Source organism: Pygocentrus nattereri, chromosome 15 (genome assembly GCF_015220715.1).
Source record: "Pygocentrus nattereri isolate fPygNat1 chromosome 15, fPygNat1.pri, whole genome shotgun sequence".
Classification (NCBI taxonomy): domain Eukaryota; kingdom Metazoa; phylum Chordata; class Actinopteri; order Characiformes; family Serrasalmidae; genus Pygocentrus; species Pygocentrus nattereri.
In genome coordinates, this window is record NC_051225.1 from 25,700,840 (window position 1) to 25,717,185 (window position 16,346).

The 16,346-nt window shown below is 39.6% G+C and overlaps 1 protein-coding gene across 1 annotated transcript in view; it reads right to left on the reverse strand.

The window, feature by feature from the left end:
• arid3a (AT rich interactive domain 3A (BRIGHT-like)) overlaps positions 1–15,191 on the reverse strand; it is a 39,616-nt gene extending 24,425 nt beyond the window's left edge. Inside the window, exons 1-3 of the mRNA XM_017712019.2 lie at positions 14,883–15,191; positions 2,426–3,082; positions 1,622–1,904 (exon numbers count right to left, since the gene is read on the reverse strand). Coding sequence (XP_017567508.1) covers positions 1,622–1,904; positions 2,426–2,778 — 636 coding nt within the window. The 5' untranslated portion in view covers positions 2,779–3,082; positions 14,883–15,191. The remainder of the gene's footprint in view (positions 1–1,621; positions 1,905–2,425; positions 3,083–14,882) is intronic.
• Between the last annotated feature and the right edge of the window lie 1,155 nt (positions 15,192–16,346).

Here is a 16,346-nt window from a genome sequence, read left to right on the forward strand (position 1 = left end):
CAAGTGTGGTTTAATTTTGCAGCACGAGTGCCAGGGTTTCTGTATGGACACTGTTTAACAATGTAGTCCATCCAAGACGTAAAAGACCAGTCTGCAAATTTTAACCAACATACCAACCTTGACATATCAGCAATAGTAGCATATTCACTTTGAATTTCAATTTCATTTTAAAAGCAGTTAAGTTTTTAACTCTTTAGACTTTCTAATGCAACAATAACCATCTACAAAACCTGGCACATTTTTTTGTTGTTTGACTCCAGTTCTTACATCTAAAATGTCTAAATAGACCATTAGAGATATGACTCGCACAGATCATGATACTTGAAAACATTTTAATGATGCCCACTATACATTTGATATGCTGGGACAGACAGCTGAAAAAGCAGCAAAAATACTATCAAAAACTATAAACACAACGATTTTCCACATACAGCCATAAACCCAGATGTACAGGACTAACTATACTTTCCTACCCACCTCTACATCTGAACAGAATGATTTCTGACTTGTTTTTCTTGCCTAATATAGTTTTTCTGATTCTTTAATACGTTGGTTGATGTGCTTTGTTAAAACCACGTTACTAAACCAACAGATTTCACAGAACAAACTGACCGGATATTTTCACTATACAACACCGTTATCATAAAAATAAAATGAAAATTTTAAACTATTTTATTTATTGATTTATAGTTTGTTTAATTTCAGTACATCAGTAAACAAAGGGCACATTATTAGCTTCAATTCTAGTTTTAGTTTACATTTTTATGATAAATTTCATCATAGTAGGCATTTGATAATGGTAGAATGAAATTAACATAGCAAAACAGAAGACTGAGTTAAGTTCGGCTCCAGCGTTCCTTAAACACAGCCAAACACAGAAGGGATCCTTTTATAAACTTTCACTCAAATTAAACTAGAATACCCCTGTTATACACTAGGGCTGCAACTAACCATAATTTCTATAACTGTATAACTCATCAAACTACAACTGAATTAATCGATGGACTACACATTGCATATTTCCTCTCCTTTCGACTGCACCGCCAACATTCATAGTTTAAACTGTGTGACAAATGCCAACTTTTGTGGTTTAACAAAACAACTAAAGCCATATTGACACCAACACTTAATGCAATCTGTTGGAATGACTTTCAGTTGTAGCTGACCACCTTACGTGAAACCTACTCTATCGCTCATTTCCACCTGCTTAAACTGTTAGCTAATATTAACGACAGCTCATTTCATTATTAAGTTGATTTTGTAAGTTAACATTACTATAGTTTTAAGTATTAGAGTAAAAGTTGAGACAGCAGAAATGTAGAATTTTCTTAAGCAAACAACAGCTTACTTCTAAACCTGGCAAAAACCAGGGTAAAAGAGAACCTGCTACAAATCTCCAGAAAGCCGTTAGAGATGCTATCTGATTATGGACCCCTGCTGGGCCGCGTTTAAGGGACTGTCCCCTTAGCCAGCAGCAGCCCCACTGTTCACACACAACAAACAAGGGGCGGGGGGAGAAATGGGGGACTTCAAATCTACAAGATTCACGCAAATGGCAAACTTATTATTCAAATTAGCAAAATGAGTGATGTTTTCACATATGGTTAAGACACAAGCCTACCTGTCTGAACTGTTCCTCGTAGGTCCAGTCTGCATGGTCTTGGCCATGGAGCTGGCTGTGTGAGGGGTGCACTGATAGATTGGAGGCTCGGGGTTCGGGTTCGGACGCTGGCCGGGGTTTCAGCTGCTGCGAGTAGGGGTGGAGTTGACGATGGGGCAGGAGCAGGATTCCTCTGCCTGGTGCTACAGCCTCACGACCTGCCTGCAAACTTTCATCAGCAAGGTCATCATCATAGTCTTCTTCCATCTCTCCCTCAAAGTCATCCTCATCCCATTTCTGCTTTCTGTTCATAAAGCAAAATGCAAAAAGGAAATCTTAAAACCATTTAAAAAGACATTATAAAGTGTAGTGGGTAACACCTCAGCCTTCTATGCTGTAGACTGGGGTTCAATCTCCACCTGGGTAAGCACCCTACACTATACCAATAAGAGTTTGCGATTAAATGTTTTGGCTGAAAACTATGTAGGGCTGTGACTAGTGAGAGAATGCAGAGAAATACAACTGAAAACATGATTTTTAATTCAAACACAAGGGAACTGAGAAGGTTTCCATTATGCCGCTTTAAATAAGCTAATGAGCAAACAGAGTTAACTAGTGCCACATTGGATGCTGTTGAGGTCTCTCTGCCTTCTGTACAAGGTGTTTTACAGACGATGTGTTAACATATTAGTTTCTCAGACAAATGCATCTAACACCAGCTATACTAGTACAGTAGCAAAAACAGTAATTCTGATTAAGGTTCAGCTGATTAAGCTGATGTCCCTGTTATCATTAGCATTTATTAACATACAACCGCCCACTTACATCTGCTCCTCCTCTTCTGACCCCATCATATCCCTATACTGCTCTTCTCCTTCTTCTTGTTCCTCCACTTCATCCTCATCCTCCTCTCCGGCGCTGCTGTGCTGCGACATTGGGCTGTCAGCTGTCGGATGTCTCTGCAGCCCAGCTGCCACGGCCCTCATGGCCGCCAACGCAGCCATCTGAGCGCGTTCTGTCTCGGAGGTGGAGCTTAATTTCAGCTCCTCTCCTCTGGGGGGAGAGCTCTGCAACTGTCCCACCTGTTGCTGCTGCTGTTGTTGCTGCTGCTCCATCTCCATGAGCAGTTTGGCCTGCTGTTGCCTGTGCAAGTTCTCCATCACTGCCTGCAGCTTCATCTCCAGGCAAACAGGATGCACTGCAATATCGCCTCCTTTGCCTCCTCTCTCCAACAAAGAGGCACCAATCAGGCCCGCTAGATTCTAATGAGTGGGGCTTTTAATACAATAAATGAATACTTATTAACTCTCAGAGCTCACAAAAACTGCTTCTGTTTTTCGTGGTAGATCGGTACTGAGGGAAGTTCCTGAGTGTTTGACCAAGTTTCTGTGGAAGACACGGCTTTCGCCGACACTACAGACTGCAGCAGGCTTCAGAGAGTAGGATCTTCCTCCCACGCAGAGTGCCAAGATCTAACAGGGTCTGAGAGAGAAAGAGAGGACATTAAGAAAAATGCATAAATGAAAATGCACCTCCATCCATTTAGGTTCTTCCCATACCAAACTGTATGAGAATTAAGATACACACATCTCAAATACTGTATACACTGCAATAGGACCAGTTTCTATAAATACCCTTTTTTTTTTTAACTCCCAACTGAGAAAACTCCCCAATAAATGGAAATTTAAATGTACCATTGCACTCTGAATCATGGGAGTTTACTGCAAGTACCGCAAATAATGACAAAGGTAATTTGACAAGGAGCTCACAGCTACAGCAAGGAATTTCAGAAAAAACAGTTGGCTTGATTATATGACTTACAAGGGGTTTTGGGATGCAAATACAAATGTAACATAATTGGGCAACATCACAATATGTTTTTGTTAACATGACAAATTACATTTCAGTATCTTTTTCAGAATACGTCATGGGTATTTATACTCCCAAAGTACTGTACTTCGAACCAACTGTTCCTTCTTTAAAAAAAAAATGAATTCAGGAAATAAATATACTCCATTCTCACTTTTATAAATGGCTATGAACCAATGTCATTAGTGATTTGACCTTTCCAACATGTAGGTAAACCAGGTAAAAAAACTCAAGATTCATGTTGCACATCATGAAAATGTCTCCAAGTATTGTGATGTTACATTTCAGCCATATCGCTCACCCTTTCCAACTATGATAGGAGCTTTAATTTGTTGAATTTGGTAGTGTTTCACTACCCATACTGACACATGAGCACCTTTTTTTGCACATTTTCTCTGCTGAGTGAGCAGATACTGTATACTGTACTGTGTACTATTGTAAAACAAACAAACAAACCATTTTGCAAAAAACACAGTAATATACACTTCAAACCTTGACAAATGAAAGCTATTCTACAAGTGAGACAGGGCTTTTTTCCCTTAACTTGCCACAGCTAAAGCACAGAGATTAGGGTAATTTTAGAACGGGTTGTTTTCAGCAAACTGTAATTGGGCAACAACTACACCAGAAATATTTCTTCATAAATTGCTACATATGCTGCTGCACTCACTGCTAACAACTCTGGGGGGAAAAAAAGTTAGAGGTAACAAGTCTTTTTAAGTAAGGCGATATCCCTTAGCACAAGAATGATGCCTAGGAAAGCTTTTAACTGATGGAAATACTGGCAACATACACATTCACATTGCAAAGCCACAGCTTAATGCTACATCACAAATCGCATCTTACTAAACTGATAAACATACAATGCATCACAGGATTACAACAGTTATTTGTAATGTGTCCACCCAACAATTCTGGTAAGCAACAGAAGAATACATTGCAATAGAAGCATCTACAGTATTTCCTGAATGCATACGTAGTCTGATACACAATGATAATCACAATGATACTGGCATGGGCAGACAACTGTTTAAAAAAAATAAACTTATCGGCACATGGCAGATGTTTAGATTCGACTGATATTTTAAAATGAAATTTGACAATGTATGTATTGTACAGAAAGGAGAAAGTTTAGTTAACGCTGGGTTGCTGGGCTGAAATGCCTGCGTTTTATTCATGTGACTACAATTTTAAGCCTCTACAAATAGGCATTACATTTCTCTGTAATGCCAATGCAGACGGATGCAGTTGTTCTACACTTTTTATAAAGTGTGAGATATGAAGTCTCTTAAAGCAATGCCATTTCCCTTAACACAAGAAAGACTGCCAAAAAAGGACACTTTAACAGAAGAACAATGTTCTCTAGGAAAGCTTTCAGTAGATGGAAATATCTGCAACATTCATACATGCTCTAGCTTAATACTATATTACAAAGGCAGGGGTAATGGCACTTGCACATAAGATTCCTGGGAGGTTAAAGACAGTTTATAGGCTAATCCTACTACCCCCCTCTGCCAGAGCAATGCAGGGGGGGGGGCGAGGGGGGGGGGCGAGGGAGGTGTGGTGAAGATTGCAAGGTCTGAACAAACAGGACGTGAGATAAGGAAAGCTGTAAGGGTCCAATTCCATCCAGATAAAGAGACCCACATCCACATCTCCAGCTGTGCTATGGCTTATAAGCAACTTGTCACAGCACATGTAATCAAAGGAACTTGCCAGGTCCCTGAAAAGACACTAAAAAAGAGGAAATGAAAAATCTAATTAATAGAATTTTCCCCTTGCACCAAATATACTTGATCAACCAAGACATGTTTGGGTTCTGATGCTAGCTTTGGTAGTTTTGAACTGGAGCAACTAGTCTAACATGGCTAATGATAGGCGCTGACTAGTTGAAAAGCGATTGGAAGGCAAAAAACCTCTCTGCCCCTCACACTCGATTCACTCTGTCCAACTGTTGACTCTGCAGATTTTTGGGTCAGTTAGAGTAGAGCCAACTAGCACAGACTAGGCCAGACTGTAAATCGAGCCTAAAATTGTAAAAGGGTAAAAGTCTTGGAGGGTAACCCTGGCTTAGTTAAAGGAAGCTTATACCTAGTACAGGACAAAAAAGAGCCAGCAGCACCCCATTGTAAAAATACAAATCAAAAACGAATGATTTATGTTTTACATACTTCACTAAATGTAATTAAACATGAATAACTATGGCCTTTTTATAATGAGACATGCAGCTCATCAGTGGTTTCTAAGCACCGTACTCAGAAAAGCTTACACTGGGATTATTTATCATTATCGTGATAAATTATGTCAATTCGCCCAGCCCTGCCAATACCCTATCAATTAGTACTGTGGATGGTGTGGTACCAATTTGTTCAAGAATCTCAAATAGACAGAAACTGCACAAAGTTTTTGAGAATTCTCACTTGCTTAATTCTCACTTGCTTATGTGGTTTATTGCTCTTTATGGCACTGTTTTGACTAAAAAAGGCTACAAAAGAAAATTCATGGTTAATTCAATACTGATGAGCCCATACAATATACATTGTACATATAAGAATCAAGATTCTAGGTGGCTGCTGTTTTTATCTATACAACATACTTTTGGCCACTTTTCTGATGGGGTATGTGAAGGTTAATGAGAAAATTGTGTAAGCTTGTGAAACAGGCCTGAAGCTCGACAAGCGAACCTTTCTTTTAGAAACACTGTACTGTGGGTGGAAAAAATAACTGGGAAATTTCAAGATGTGTGATCAGGACTTTGGTTTTACAGTGTTGGTGTTTTGAAAAGGTGAGCTGTTTGTTGCCTACACCACTCAGCCCTCCTTTCAAGGACAGGATGTAACGTCACAGTCTTTCACCGCACACTTTCAAACAGAGTAACATGACACTAGCAACACAAAGTGAGATGCAGAAACAGCAGAGTACGCAACGGCCCAGGCGGGGTACACCGCAGCAAAAAAAAGAAAAAAAAAATCCCCCATTCATTCAGCTCTTTCTGCTGGTGGAAAACACATAGTAGCCTTCCACGTTCCTACAAGCTTTAGCTCACTGAAAAGTAAAATTACCTCCGCTGAACACATTAACACCATCAAGATTAGTTATTAAGTGACTGACCACCGCACACAAGAGTCAAGCAATGTGTTGTCCACAATCTGTCTGAAGGAAAAGCCAATCTGATTAACATGGCGAGCCATCTAAAGAAGGGAATACCTCCAATAATCTTATTTCCACAGATCTCCTTATTCTCCTCAGCCATTTTAGATGAAGTACCATGGCCTTAGTCATTGCAGTTAATGTGAGATAAATTAATTAACAACCATTTGTCACTGTGCTTGCACACTGTGAAATTAGAACTCTGCATTTAACCCATCCATGCAGTGAAACACCCACATACATGCACACTAGTGAACACACACACTAGGGGGCAGTAAGCAGACTTGCCCATAGCAGTGGGCAGCCCTATGCATGGCACCCAATGGGGGGGGGGGGGGGGGGGTATAGAAAACTCCATAAAAACTCCAAAGAACCATTTCTGCTCAAAAACATCCTTTCTTTGAATAAAATGAGAGTCTGCTTACTCATACTTTATAATCAGGTCAGTGAGAAGACTTGACACTGGAAAAATCCAGCAAAATATTTTTAAGCAGCATTTTTTGCAGATTATTACATATTTAGAAGAGGCATCTGGGGAAACCATGTATATAGACATTATACTGGAAAAAGCTGTGTTTCAGTTCACCACTTTTCACATTCTAGAGGTCCATTAGCATATTTTGACTAGTGAAGAATAGTACAGTTACCATAAATGACTGAAAACCATTTTAAATTCCAGTTCTGCAGGTTTGTTAGACTCTATTCAGCCCCTTTCAAAGACCCAACAGTTCTTGTAAGACCTATGTAAAAAATGACAAAAGAACATACTGAAATCATCCTCGTCAGATTCAGTCACAAAAAGAGATGGCGAGAGGAAAGTAAAGAGATTTTAAAAAGGGACTAGCAAACAACAAACGGACAGAAAAAGATCTAACATTAATTATAACATAAGACACTGCACTGTAAAACATGTTAGCTCGTGGACAGCGTGTTGGCTTTGGGCTAACATACAAGCTTACGGATAAAGTGTTTTACTCCTTACTAAAGTGTTTTTTATTTTTGGGGATTTTTCCCCCAATTTAGACTATACATTAGGGGTGCGGGAAAAACTTGATTCTTAGATGCATCGCGATGCAGAGGTGAACAATTCTGAATCGATTCACAAATGTCAAAAATCAATTTTCTAAAATGTAATTTATACCGTAATGTTGACAGAATGCAAAGGACATTACTTGGAAGTGGGTAAGTGCAGCGCCCGGAAAGTCTGGGGCGGCACATAACAGAAACACACATGGATGAGCAAGAAATCCGACCGGCTCCCTCTGCATTAAACTCTGCCAGGTTCGGTCAGGAGTCACAACCCGAATGTTAGGAAGAGACATTTTGTCCTTTCATTTTTCATATTTTGCTCTGCTTTAGCTGCTTTCCTCCCATCTTCGCCAGAAAGCTTTTCCTTAAAACTAGAGCAGTTTCTTGTAAAATGTCTCTCAAAGTTCGACTGATTTACAAAGCTGAAGTCGCTTCTCATTCGCCAGCTTCTCGCTCGAATTTTCCCGTTCCACCTTAAATTCGGACCGATGTTCCGAACGTAGCTACTTAACGTAGCTGCTGCACCAGGTGGAACGGGAAAACTTGAAAGAGAAGCAACTTCATCTTCACAACTTTATAGAGAGAGACAGTCTCTCGTTGCAGATTTAACGTACCAGGAAACAAATGCAGTGCTTCTAAATGCAAATAAGTCCATTCATCTCCAAATGTTCGTCCTAATTTCTGTCTTGTCATAGCTATTGGCGAATCAAGACTTTGTTGCTATGTGATTGACTGCATAGTCAGTTGTTGAGAACCAGGGCTTTCTGCACACTTTGGAGCCAAGATTCAGCATCCAGTGAAACCCCAATCCACAACCCCTATAATATCAGCATTTTCTGGCATGAAGCAGCAGACTACCAGTTAGTTGTGATGGTGAGGTCACATATTCTGCACAGGGATGTTTTTGCTTCTGATTGGTCTTACTCATCTATAGGTGGTTCACAAGCCCTGTGTTTAGGTTAAATTTCCCCATTTAAAATGTATTAAGACATACAATTCTATAATAAAAACTGCAGCTCTTTTTTGACCAAAAAAAGGATTAATCTTACAGCCCTACTAAACTGAAGTTAAAGAAGGAAAGAAAAAGGAAGTCCAAACACAGAGCACAACTGTCACAGGCAAACTCTCTTGTATGCCTGATATTATCCAGCCTGATCAATTCACCACTCAAACAACAGAGGTTGTGTCCATATCCAAAAGTAAGTAATGAAAGTAATGAACTAGACACACCTGCTGATAACATAGCTGCTAAGGCCAGTGTTCTAGGTCTTTCTGTCATGATCTTACACGCATCCAGATTTTCCACTACAGATCAATCATATGCATTTATAGAGGGACGAATGATCCACAAAGTGCTTACATAGTTTGAGTGATAAAACAAAGACAACAATGTGGCTGCAACATTTTTCCACCTACTGATTTGACAGTTCTGACAGTTTTGTGTCTTCAGCATTCAAGAGCAGGGGAAAAAAAAAAAAGCAATCTTGGCTCAAAAGGGAAAATGTCACCATTACCGAAGGCAGGATTCCCACATGGCGCACGGCCAGAAGATGAAATCACTGCTCTTCCCCTCCTCCTAGTTCTTTGGCTGGAATGCAGAAAAACTGTGCCAACAACTCAAGAACAAGTGGATTTTGGCAAAGGAACAGCTGAGCAGTAGCCAAGCTACTGTTTCCTTCCTTTAGTGGTAAAGCAGACAGGCCTGCACGGAGGCCTGCTACTGTTCTGGAAACACAGCTAATCTGTTAAAGCTTAACATTTTGGTGCTACCAAACAAAGCAAAGCAACAATAACAGCAACCACCAACTTCGACAAGAGAATGTACAGCTTGCCAAACATGCAAGCAACAATTTTATTAGACCCATAAAGCCATAAAGAACATAAATCCATAAAGAACCCCGTGTCTGTTCTCATCACACAAACTGCTCCCACAGCTCATAAAAGCAGCTCTGTTCAGGCAGCTGTACTGGACCATGCTATGGCTATTTTCAAACATATATTGGATATACCACTGAATGTAAAGGCAGCAAATGCTGAAGAAATCTGACACCAGTTCTGCCCCGCAACACGGCAAGCGGAAACTGGTTCAGCCAGCTTGAGCAAGGATGTGCAATCCTTAAAGAAAAAAAAACCTAGAAAGACTGGTTTACAGATAGTTTTCTCCACGTGCCTTGTCTTATCAATACAATAAACAAGGCACCCCACGCCCTCTTTCACAGAGAAACACCCCTTTTGGGTAAAAAAAAAAAACAACACACACAAACAGATTACGCGGTTATAGAGTGACTCTCCATTAAAACACCACACATTTTAACACTTATTGTCCTTCTGTAGATCTATACTTATACTTTATAATCAGGTCGATAAGATTTGGTCAAGCCGCAATTTACACCTTACTTTCCTACTTTTGACAAGTAAGATTTATTAAAGATGACAGATAGCTCAGAAAGAAACTTGCGTCACAGTCTTGAAGGACCCATGCTATATAAAACCACATTTTCCTCACTTTTTTTTTTAAATTAAAGATGTTATGTATGTAAACATTATTAAAGTTTCAAAGAAAAGGTACGACATGTAAAGTGATGAAAAAATACGCAAGATTCTGCAGTGTTTTTAGGTCACAAGTCAAATTTAAGCAAATCTGTGACACTGACTACGTTGAAGCTTTTGTACAAAAAAGTTAGTTTTTTTTTGTCTTATCTCTTCAAGTAAAGCTTGTGTTCAGACGACTCTCAGGTGGATTTGATCTACTGATCAGAGGCTTCTGCACAAACTTGCTTGAGTCACGTTGTCAGTACAGCAGAAAAAGCACAATCAAACAGTAAGAAATTCTGAAATTAAAATGTTACAATTTCAAAGATTCTACTATTCGTGAAACTTGTTATGCTGATAACAGAATTTGTGATTTTTTTTTTCTATTACATTAGAAAAGAAAGCAAAACAGCATTTTCACTAGTGGTCTGGATTTTTGGACCCCACTTATTTACCTAACACTACTTCTGGAGAAGCGGTCAAGTTGCACTGTTCCACGTCCAACGTGTGTCCTTGTCCTTCACTATTATGCAAAAAATAAATACCACATAACAACTCTGATATGAATCATACTGATGTACCCACAGAGGCATTTCAGGAAATGATGGCATGCTGACATGGCTGAACACAAAGCTGTCCATGTCAAGAGAACAAACAAATCTGGGCGTCACATCCTGTGGTCTAAACTGAACCCAAGAAAGAAACAAAAGGTGAAAAAGAAATCGAAACGGTGGCTGCGCACCCACCGGCAAAGATGAGATAAAAATATTCGCAAGAAAGAACAGAAGCTTCCAGATACTTTTCTACTTCTGTAAATATCTAACGCTGGACTTTCACTTGGCAATGAATTAGACTCTCTCTGCGTCTGACATACAGCTAACATGCTGCCAAGTTTGACATTTGAATCCATTCCATACATCATTGCAAGAACAAGTCTTGTAGTGAAACACATTCTCCTTAAACAAGACATGTTATGCATTAGACAGACTACGTTATGCAGAGTGCCTCTTAAAGACTTCATCTGGATTGCTGATTATATGCCCTAATCCACTGAGGTCCAATCACATACCACAGGTTTGCTTCACAATGAAAGTTCTCTCTTATGAGAAATATCAGACGCAACAACCAAAAATAATGAGAACAAAGATTTTGATACAGATTACAAGGACTTTATGACTGTACTCCTAACTTGTGATTACTAAATCTCCTTAATCTTTAGGAGATTTAATAACTTAAGTTCAGTTACCCGAAAGACATATGAAAGGTGAAGTAAAAGCTGACTGCACCAAAAACTGCATTCTGGTAAAAGCACTTGCAACTTGTAAACTTGTAAAACTGACAGTGTTCTAGGTGAACTTCTCTGAACAAATAAAACTATAAATGAAGGGAAGTGAAACTAAATACTGCTTATAAAGCTCCTCTATAGTGAAACAACCTGACTCATAAAGAAAAGGAAAGGAAAAGAAAGAAAGAAAGACAGAAAGAAAGAAAGACAGAAAGACAGAAAGAAAGAAAGAAAGACAAAGACAGAAAGAAAGAAAGACAGAAAGAAAATTGTAAACCAAAACTTGAGACCTGTGGGAAAAACTGGCCTTAAGAAACAGTGATCTCTGGGCACGTCATGTATATAAAAGCATAGTTTCTGCATGCTGCACACTGCATATATCCTTCTGGGGGTGTAACGACAGACCCAGTCTGTGATTTGTTTCATGATAATGAGTTCAAGCATTCTCACAACACTGAAAAAATTCTAATGAAGAATGATGTTGGCTATAATCTTGTTGCTAGAGAAGCACAATGAAATCTGATGTTATTAGCATCAGCAGATATTTGCTTAAAAAATGATCAGCATTGGACGGATGCTTAGATTTGACTGAAATTCCAAATGCAAAATTGATATCTGATGATCTATTCCCTGTACTCTAATAAACAGAACATTTAGGTGGGGGACGCTGGGCTACCATTTTATTCATTGTACTGCATCAGTAACCTTACAGAGATTTTTACATTTCTCTGTAACGCTAACACTGGTGAATCCAGTCTGATACAGAATCACAAAATCAGCTGACTGCATGCAAATGTTTTAATACCCCTCATCAAATGATGTTTTGTTATTTTTTAAGTGTATATTTTAAGTGTTAGAAAGACCATAAAGTGGCTTTTTGTGCAAAATTCCTATTTGTTTGTTAAGTTTAACATATAGGAAAGAAAATAAATATTGCACAGGCCTCAATTAATGCAGAAGTGTGCTCTGTAATGGACGTGTTATTTTCACCTACAAAGCCAACAAAATGTGTCATCTGACCGGGGTGCCTAAACTTTTGCATATGACTGCATGTACATATGCTGATAATGGATTTCAGCATGGGCACACAATACCCATATGGAAGCATCTCTAATTGTTGCACAACTTACTAACGACACTAGAGCTGGGCAGGAGGAAAGGTGTGAGCTGTCAACTGGTGCTGTTCAAACAATGCAACTACATCAGACGGCATCATTAACAAACGGTCCACTTTCTACGATGCACGGTCAAATCTCCATGATGCACGTCACAGCATTTCTACGCTGCAATATCACAATGCACCATTACACCCTCACATTCTACACAACTCAAATAAGTTCTTCAAAACACCTTTGAGAGACATCACTGACTTAATTAAAATACATACAATGACAGACATCCCATCTCCGAGACAGAAAAGCTAAACAGATAACGAAATAATCCCTCAATAAAAAACACAAATCAGCAAAAACAGCTGGAGTCTTTATTCAGTTCCAGAGAGCAAATTATGAGACGCTACCAAAATCACAGTTAAAACTGGCTAACAAAAGCGTGGAAATACAGAAAGCACACAATACTGGCACACTACACTCTTAAAAAGATTATCCTTCAAGCGTTCTTTGCTAAAAGCAATGGTTCTATTTAGATTTAGATTTCATGCTCAAATGATTCTCAGCATGGCAAAAATGTTCTTCAGATTGATGGAGAATGTGCTGCATATGGCTTTTTGGTTCTATATGGCTGCAAAAATTATTCTTCTACTGTTATGATGTCAAAGAAGCATTTTTGGTGCTGTATAAGACTATTTTCAAAAAGCCATATACAACACATCTCCATCAATGTGAAGAACATTTCCACCATGGAAACAACCACTTGAGTATGAAATAGCTCTATATAACTAAACAGAACCATTGCCTTTGCCAAATAACCTTTGAAGAATGTGTAAACATACTTTTATTTGGGATAATTCCCACTTGCCAAATATGGCAAGTGACTGCTCCTCAGGATTTTATGTTCCATATGTGTGTGTTAATTATGGAAACCACTGTCAATGATCCAAAGTTTCTGAATTGCTTATAGCTCAGCACAGTACAGAAAATGACCATTTTCATAAGGACATGTAACCTTGCCTTCTTTTACTTTGAAATAAAATGTGTAGCTTTATGAAGCAAATCTGCATCATATAATCAACGGGCTGTAGAAACAAGACATTTTTAACACACAAGATATCATCTGTCAAACCTATTGAATATCGTTAGACCCCTTACACACACACACACACACACACACACACACACACACACACACACACACACACACACACAGTTTGGTTTTGGTCATGTTCCAAAAGTTGTGAGAAGCAGTCAGTCAGTCCTCATGTGGCCTATTTAACGTCAGGGTTCCTGACACTGTTCTTGTGTTACGTCAAATCGTCCAACTGTAAAGATAGCACGGCTGAAACTAAGGTACTATCTCACCACAGCCTGTAAGCCCCGCAGCAAACTTCAAGCACTATAGACGCTCATACGTAGAAAGACAAGCTCCTGCCAGCGCTTAATAAGGCATCCACTTCTAGTTAGACAGCAAACCGAACTGTACAGCCTAGTTATAGCCTACCTCTGTTTCAAGATCACATCTCAAAAGCCTTTTCCCTTCCAGTACGCTGTAACTCCGTGCAAATATTCGTGAAAGAAATTATTTTGGTGTACGTGAAACGACCAAACCTGCAACCTGGCGAATCTCATTTAACTCGTCTATACATACGGAGTATTTTCCAGTAACACTTTTGTTAGCCGAGCACTTGTTTTCTCTCCGCTCGGTAAAAAGTTCAGCATTTCGGTCTTCTTCCCTGACTACATGTGGAAAAGTGCACAGCTTCAGAGATGAACAGAAATCAATATTTCACTTCCCCAAATCGAAGAAGGAGAGATAAACGACTAACGTTGATACGAGCTGGGCCTAAAGGTTCTGATAACGTTAACCTAGATGGCTTTTAAAAAGTAACGTAACCGTTAACTAGCTACTTAACTAACTTAACGGACGCTTCACAGACCATCTTACCTCAGTGAAAAATAAAATACCCGACGTTCAGCCACTTTTATAAGGGGTCGTGCCGAAACACACAGGGACAGGGCCTGTTTATTATCAATATCCAGTTCAGGGAAAGGTCTGTTTGTCTTTGTTTGAGTGTGTAATTATTGAGCGGGTGTTCAAGTGAAGAGCCAGCAGGGCAGGGCTTCATAAATACACCGTAACCGATACGAAGCGTGAGGCTAGTTGGCTAAGCTACAGCTAATTATCGGGCTCGACATAGAAAATAAAGAGACGAACGAAGCACATTTGATAAGAAATGAGTAGAACAGGAAAAAATGGCACATGTATTTCCCCCATTACATAAAAGAAGTGAATAAAACTTACCAAATCAGCTGCCGTTTTGTTTTCTGCACTCCTGGGAACCGGAAGACACATTCCTGATTTCCCCGTGAAAACAAGAGCTCTCCGCGGCGCGGTGGCGCAGTGTTGGATGCAGCTAACAGTTTTCCCCAATTTCCCCAAACACGGTGCGGTGTACAGCTCATATGCGCGGACCTAATACTATATTAATTCGGTTTGATTTCGACATAGGATCACATCTGTAAGGAAGATCGCATCTTTGCCTAAACTGAGGCGTGTCCGCGGCGGCTGAGGGAAACCATTGGTTGACAAACAGCAATCAGATGCAAATTCCAAACCTGTGAATCAGAGGGAGACACCTCCCCCCCTCATCCCCTCTCCCCACCCCACCCCTCCTCGGAACCGTGTGCAAATGACAGGTTGTGTTGAGTGTGAGGTGAAAAAAGACTCACACGAATAACCTTCTGTAATGAAGTGGTTTTAAAAAGTGTTAAACTGGCACTCTCACAAAACAACAGTCCACGATGCTGCAGGTCAACTGTCACACGTGTGTACCAGCGACTGAGTTGAACAAACGTGCTGCAGCTTTGTCGCGGGGTAAAGTTTTTGGCGACGATCCCTAAACCCGAGACTAGCCTCTTTGACCTTGCCTGCAGCTCAGCATTCATAAAAGTCCCCTAAGATTGAAGGAAACTTTTTTATGACGTTATTGAGAAACGCAAAATGACCCACACATAATCAATACAGCGCCTAATCAGGATGGGCACTTTATGGGGTTTTTCTCTCATCCGAGGAGTCATAAATTCTGCCTCAAATTTAGGTGGCGACACGACTTTTTTCAATCAGTTGCGCAATTACGCAATGATTTATACGATGGATATTCGACTAGCCCAAAGCCATCTTGCAACAAGCCGTTGATTTATCACAGCCTATGCGCGTTCTCATTTAAATGATTAAAATAATACAATTTCCAAAAAGAAACACAAAAAAATACCAAAAGATAAAATACATTTCAACATCAACTACATGACAGAATTAGTGAACCCTACTACACATTATGCGGATTAATTTAATTTATTTGTGATAAAATTAATATACAATGTAACAGACACATGCATTTCATTGATGAGATGGAACTGACAGGCAAACGCAACTCAATCAGCAGCACCGGGTCCGGGCGGTTTGACGACGTTTAGCGCTATTGCGCTCTCAGAAAACAACGCACGGAACTGTCGCTGCGGTGGTGCCTCAAGGGTTCATCTCAATGCCTTTAGTCAGGGAACATAATTGTACCATTGAAATGATATTTTCTAAGTTGTATTGACTCCGTACTCGACTCCAGGCTTTTTATTTTATTGCTGTGTTTTAAAACATTAGGGTATGAAAAGTTACTTTTTTCAACTGGTAAAAATCACACTGTAGTACCTTTGAGGGTACATCTGCACTGTACCTTATAGTCACGTTGCACTTTCATAGGCATGTCATGTA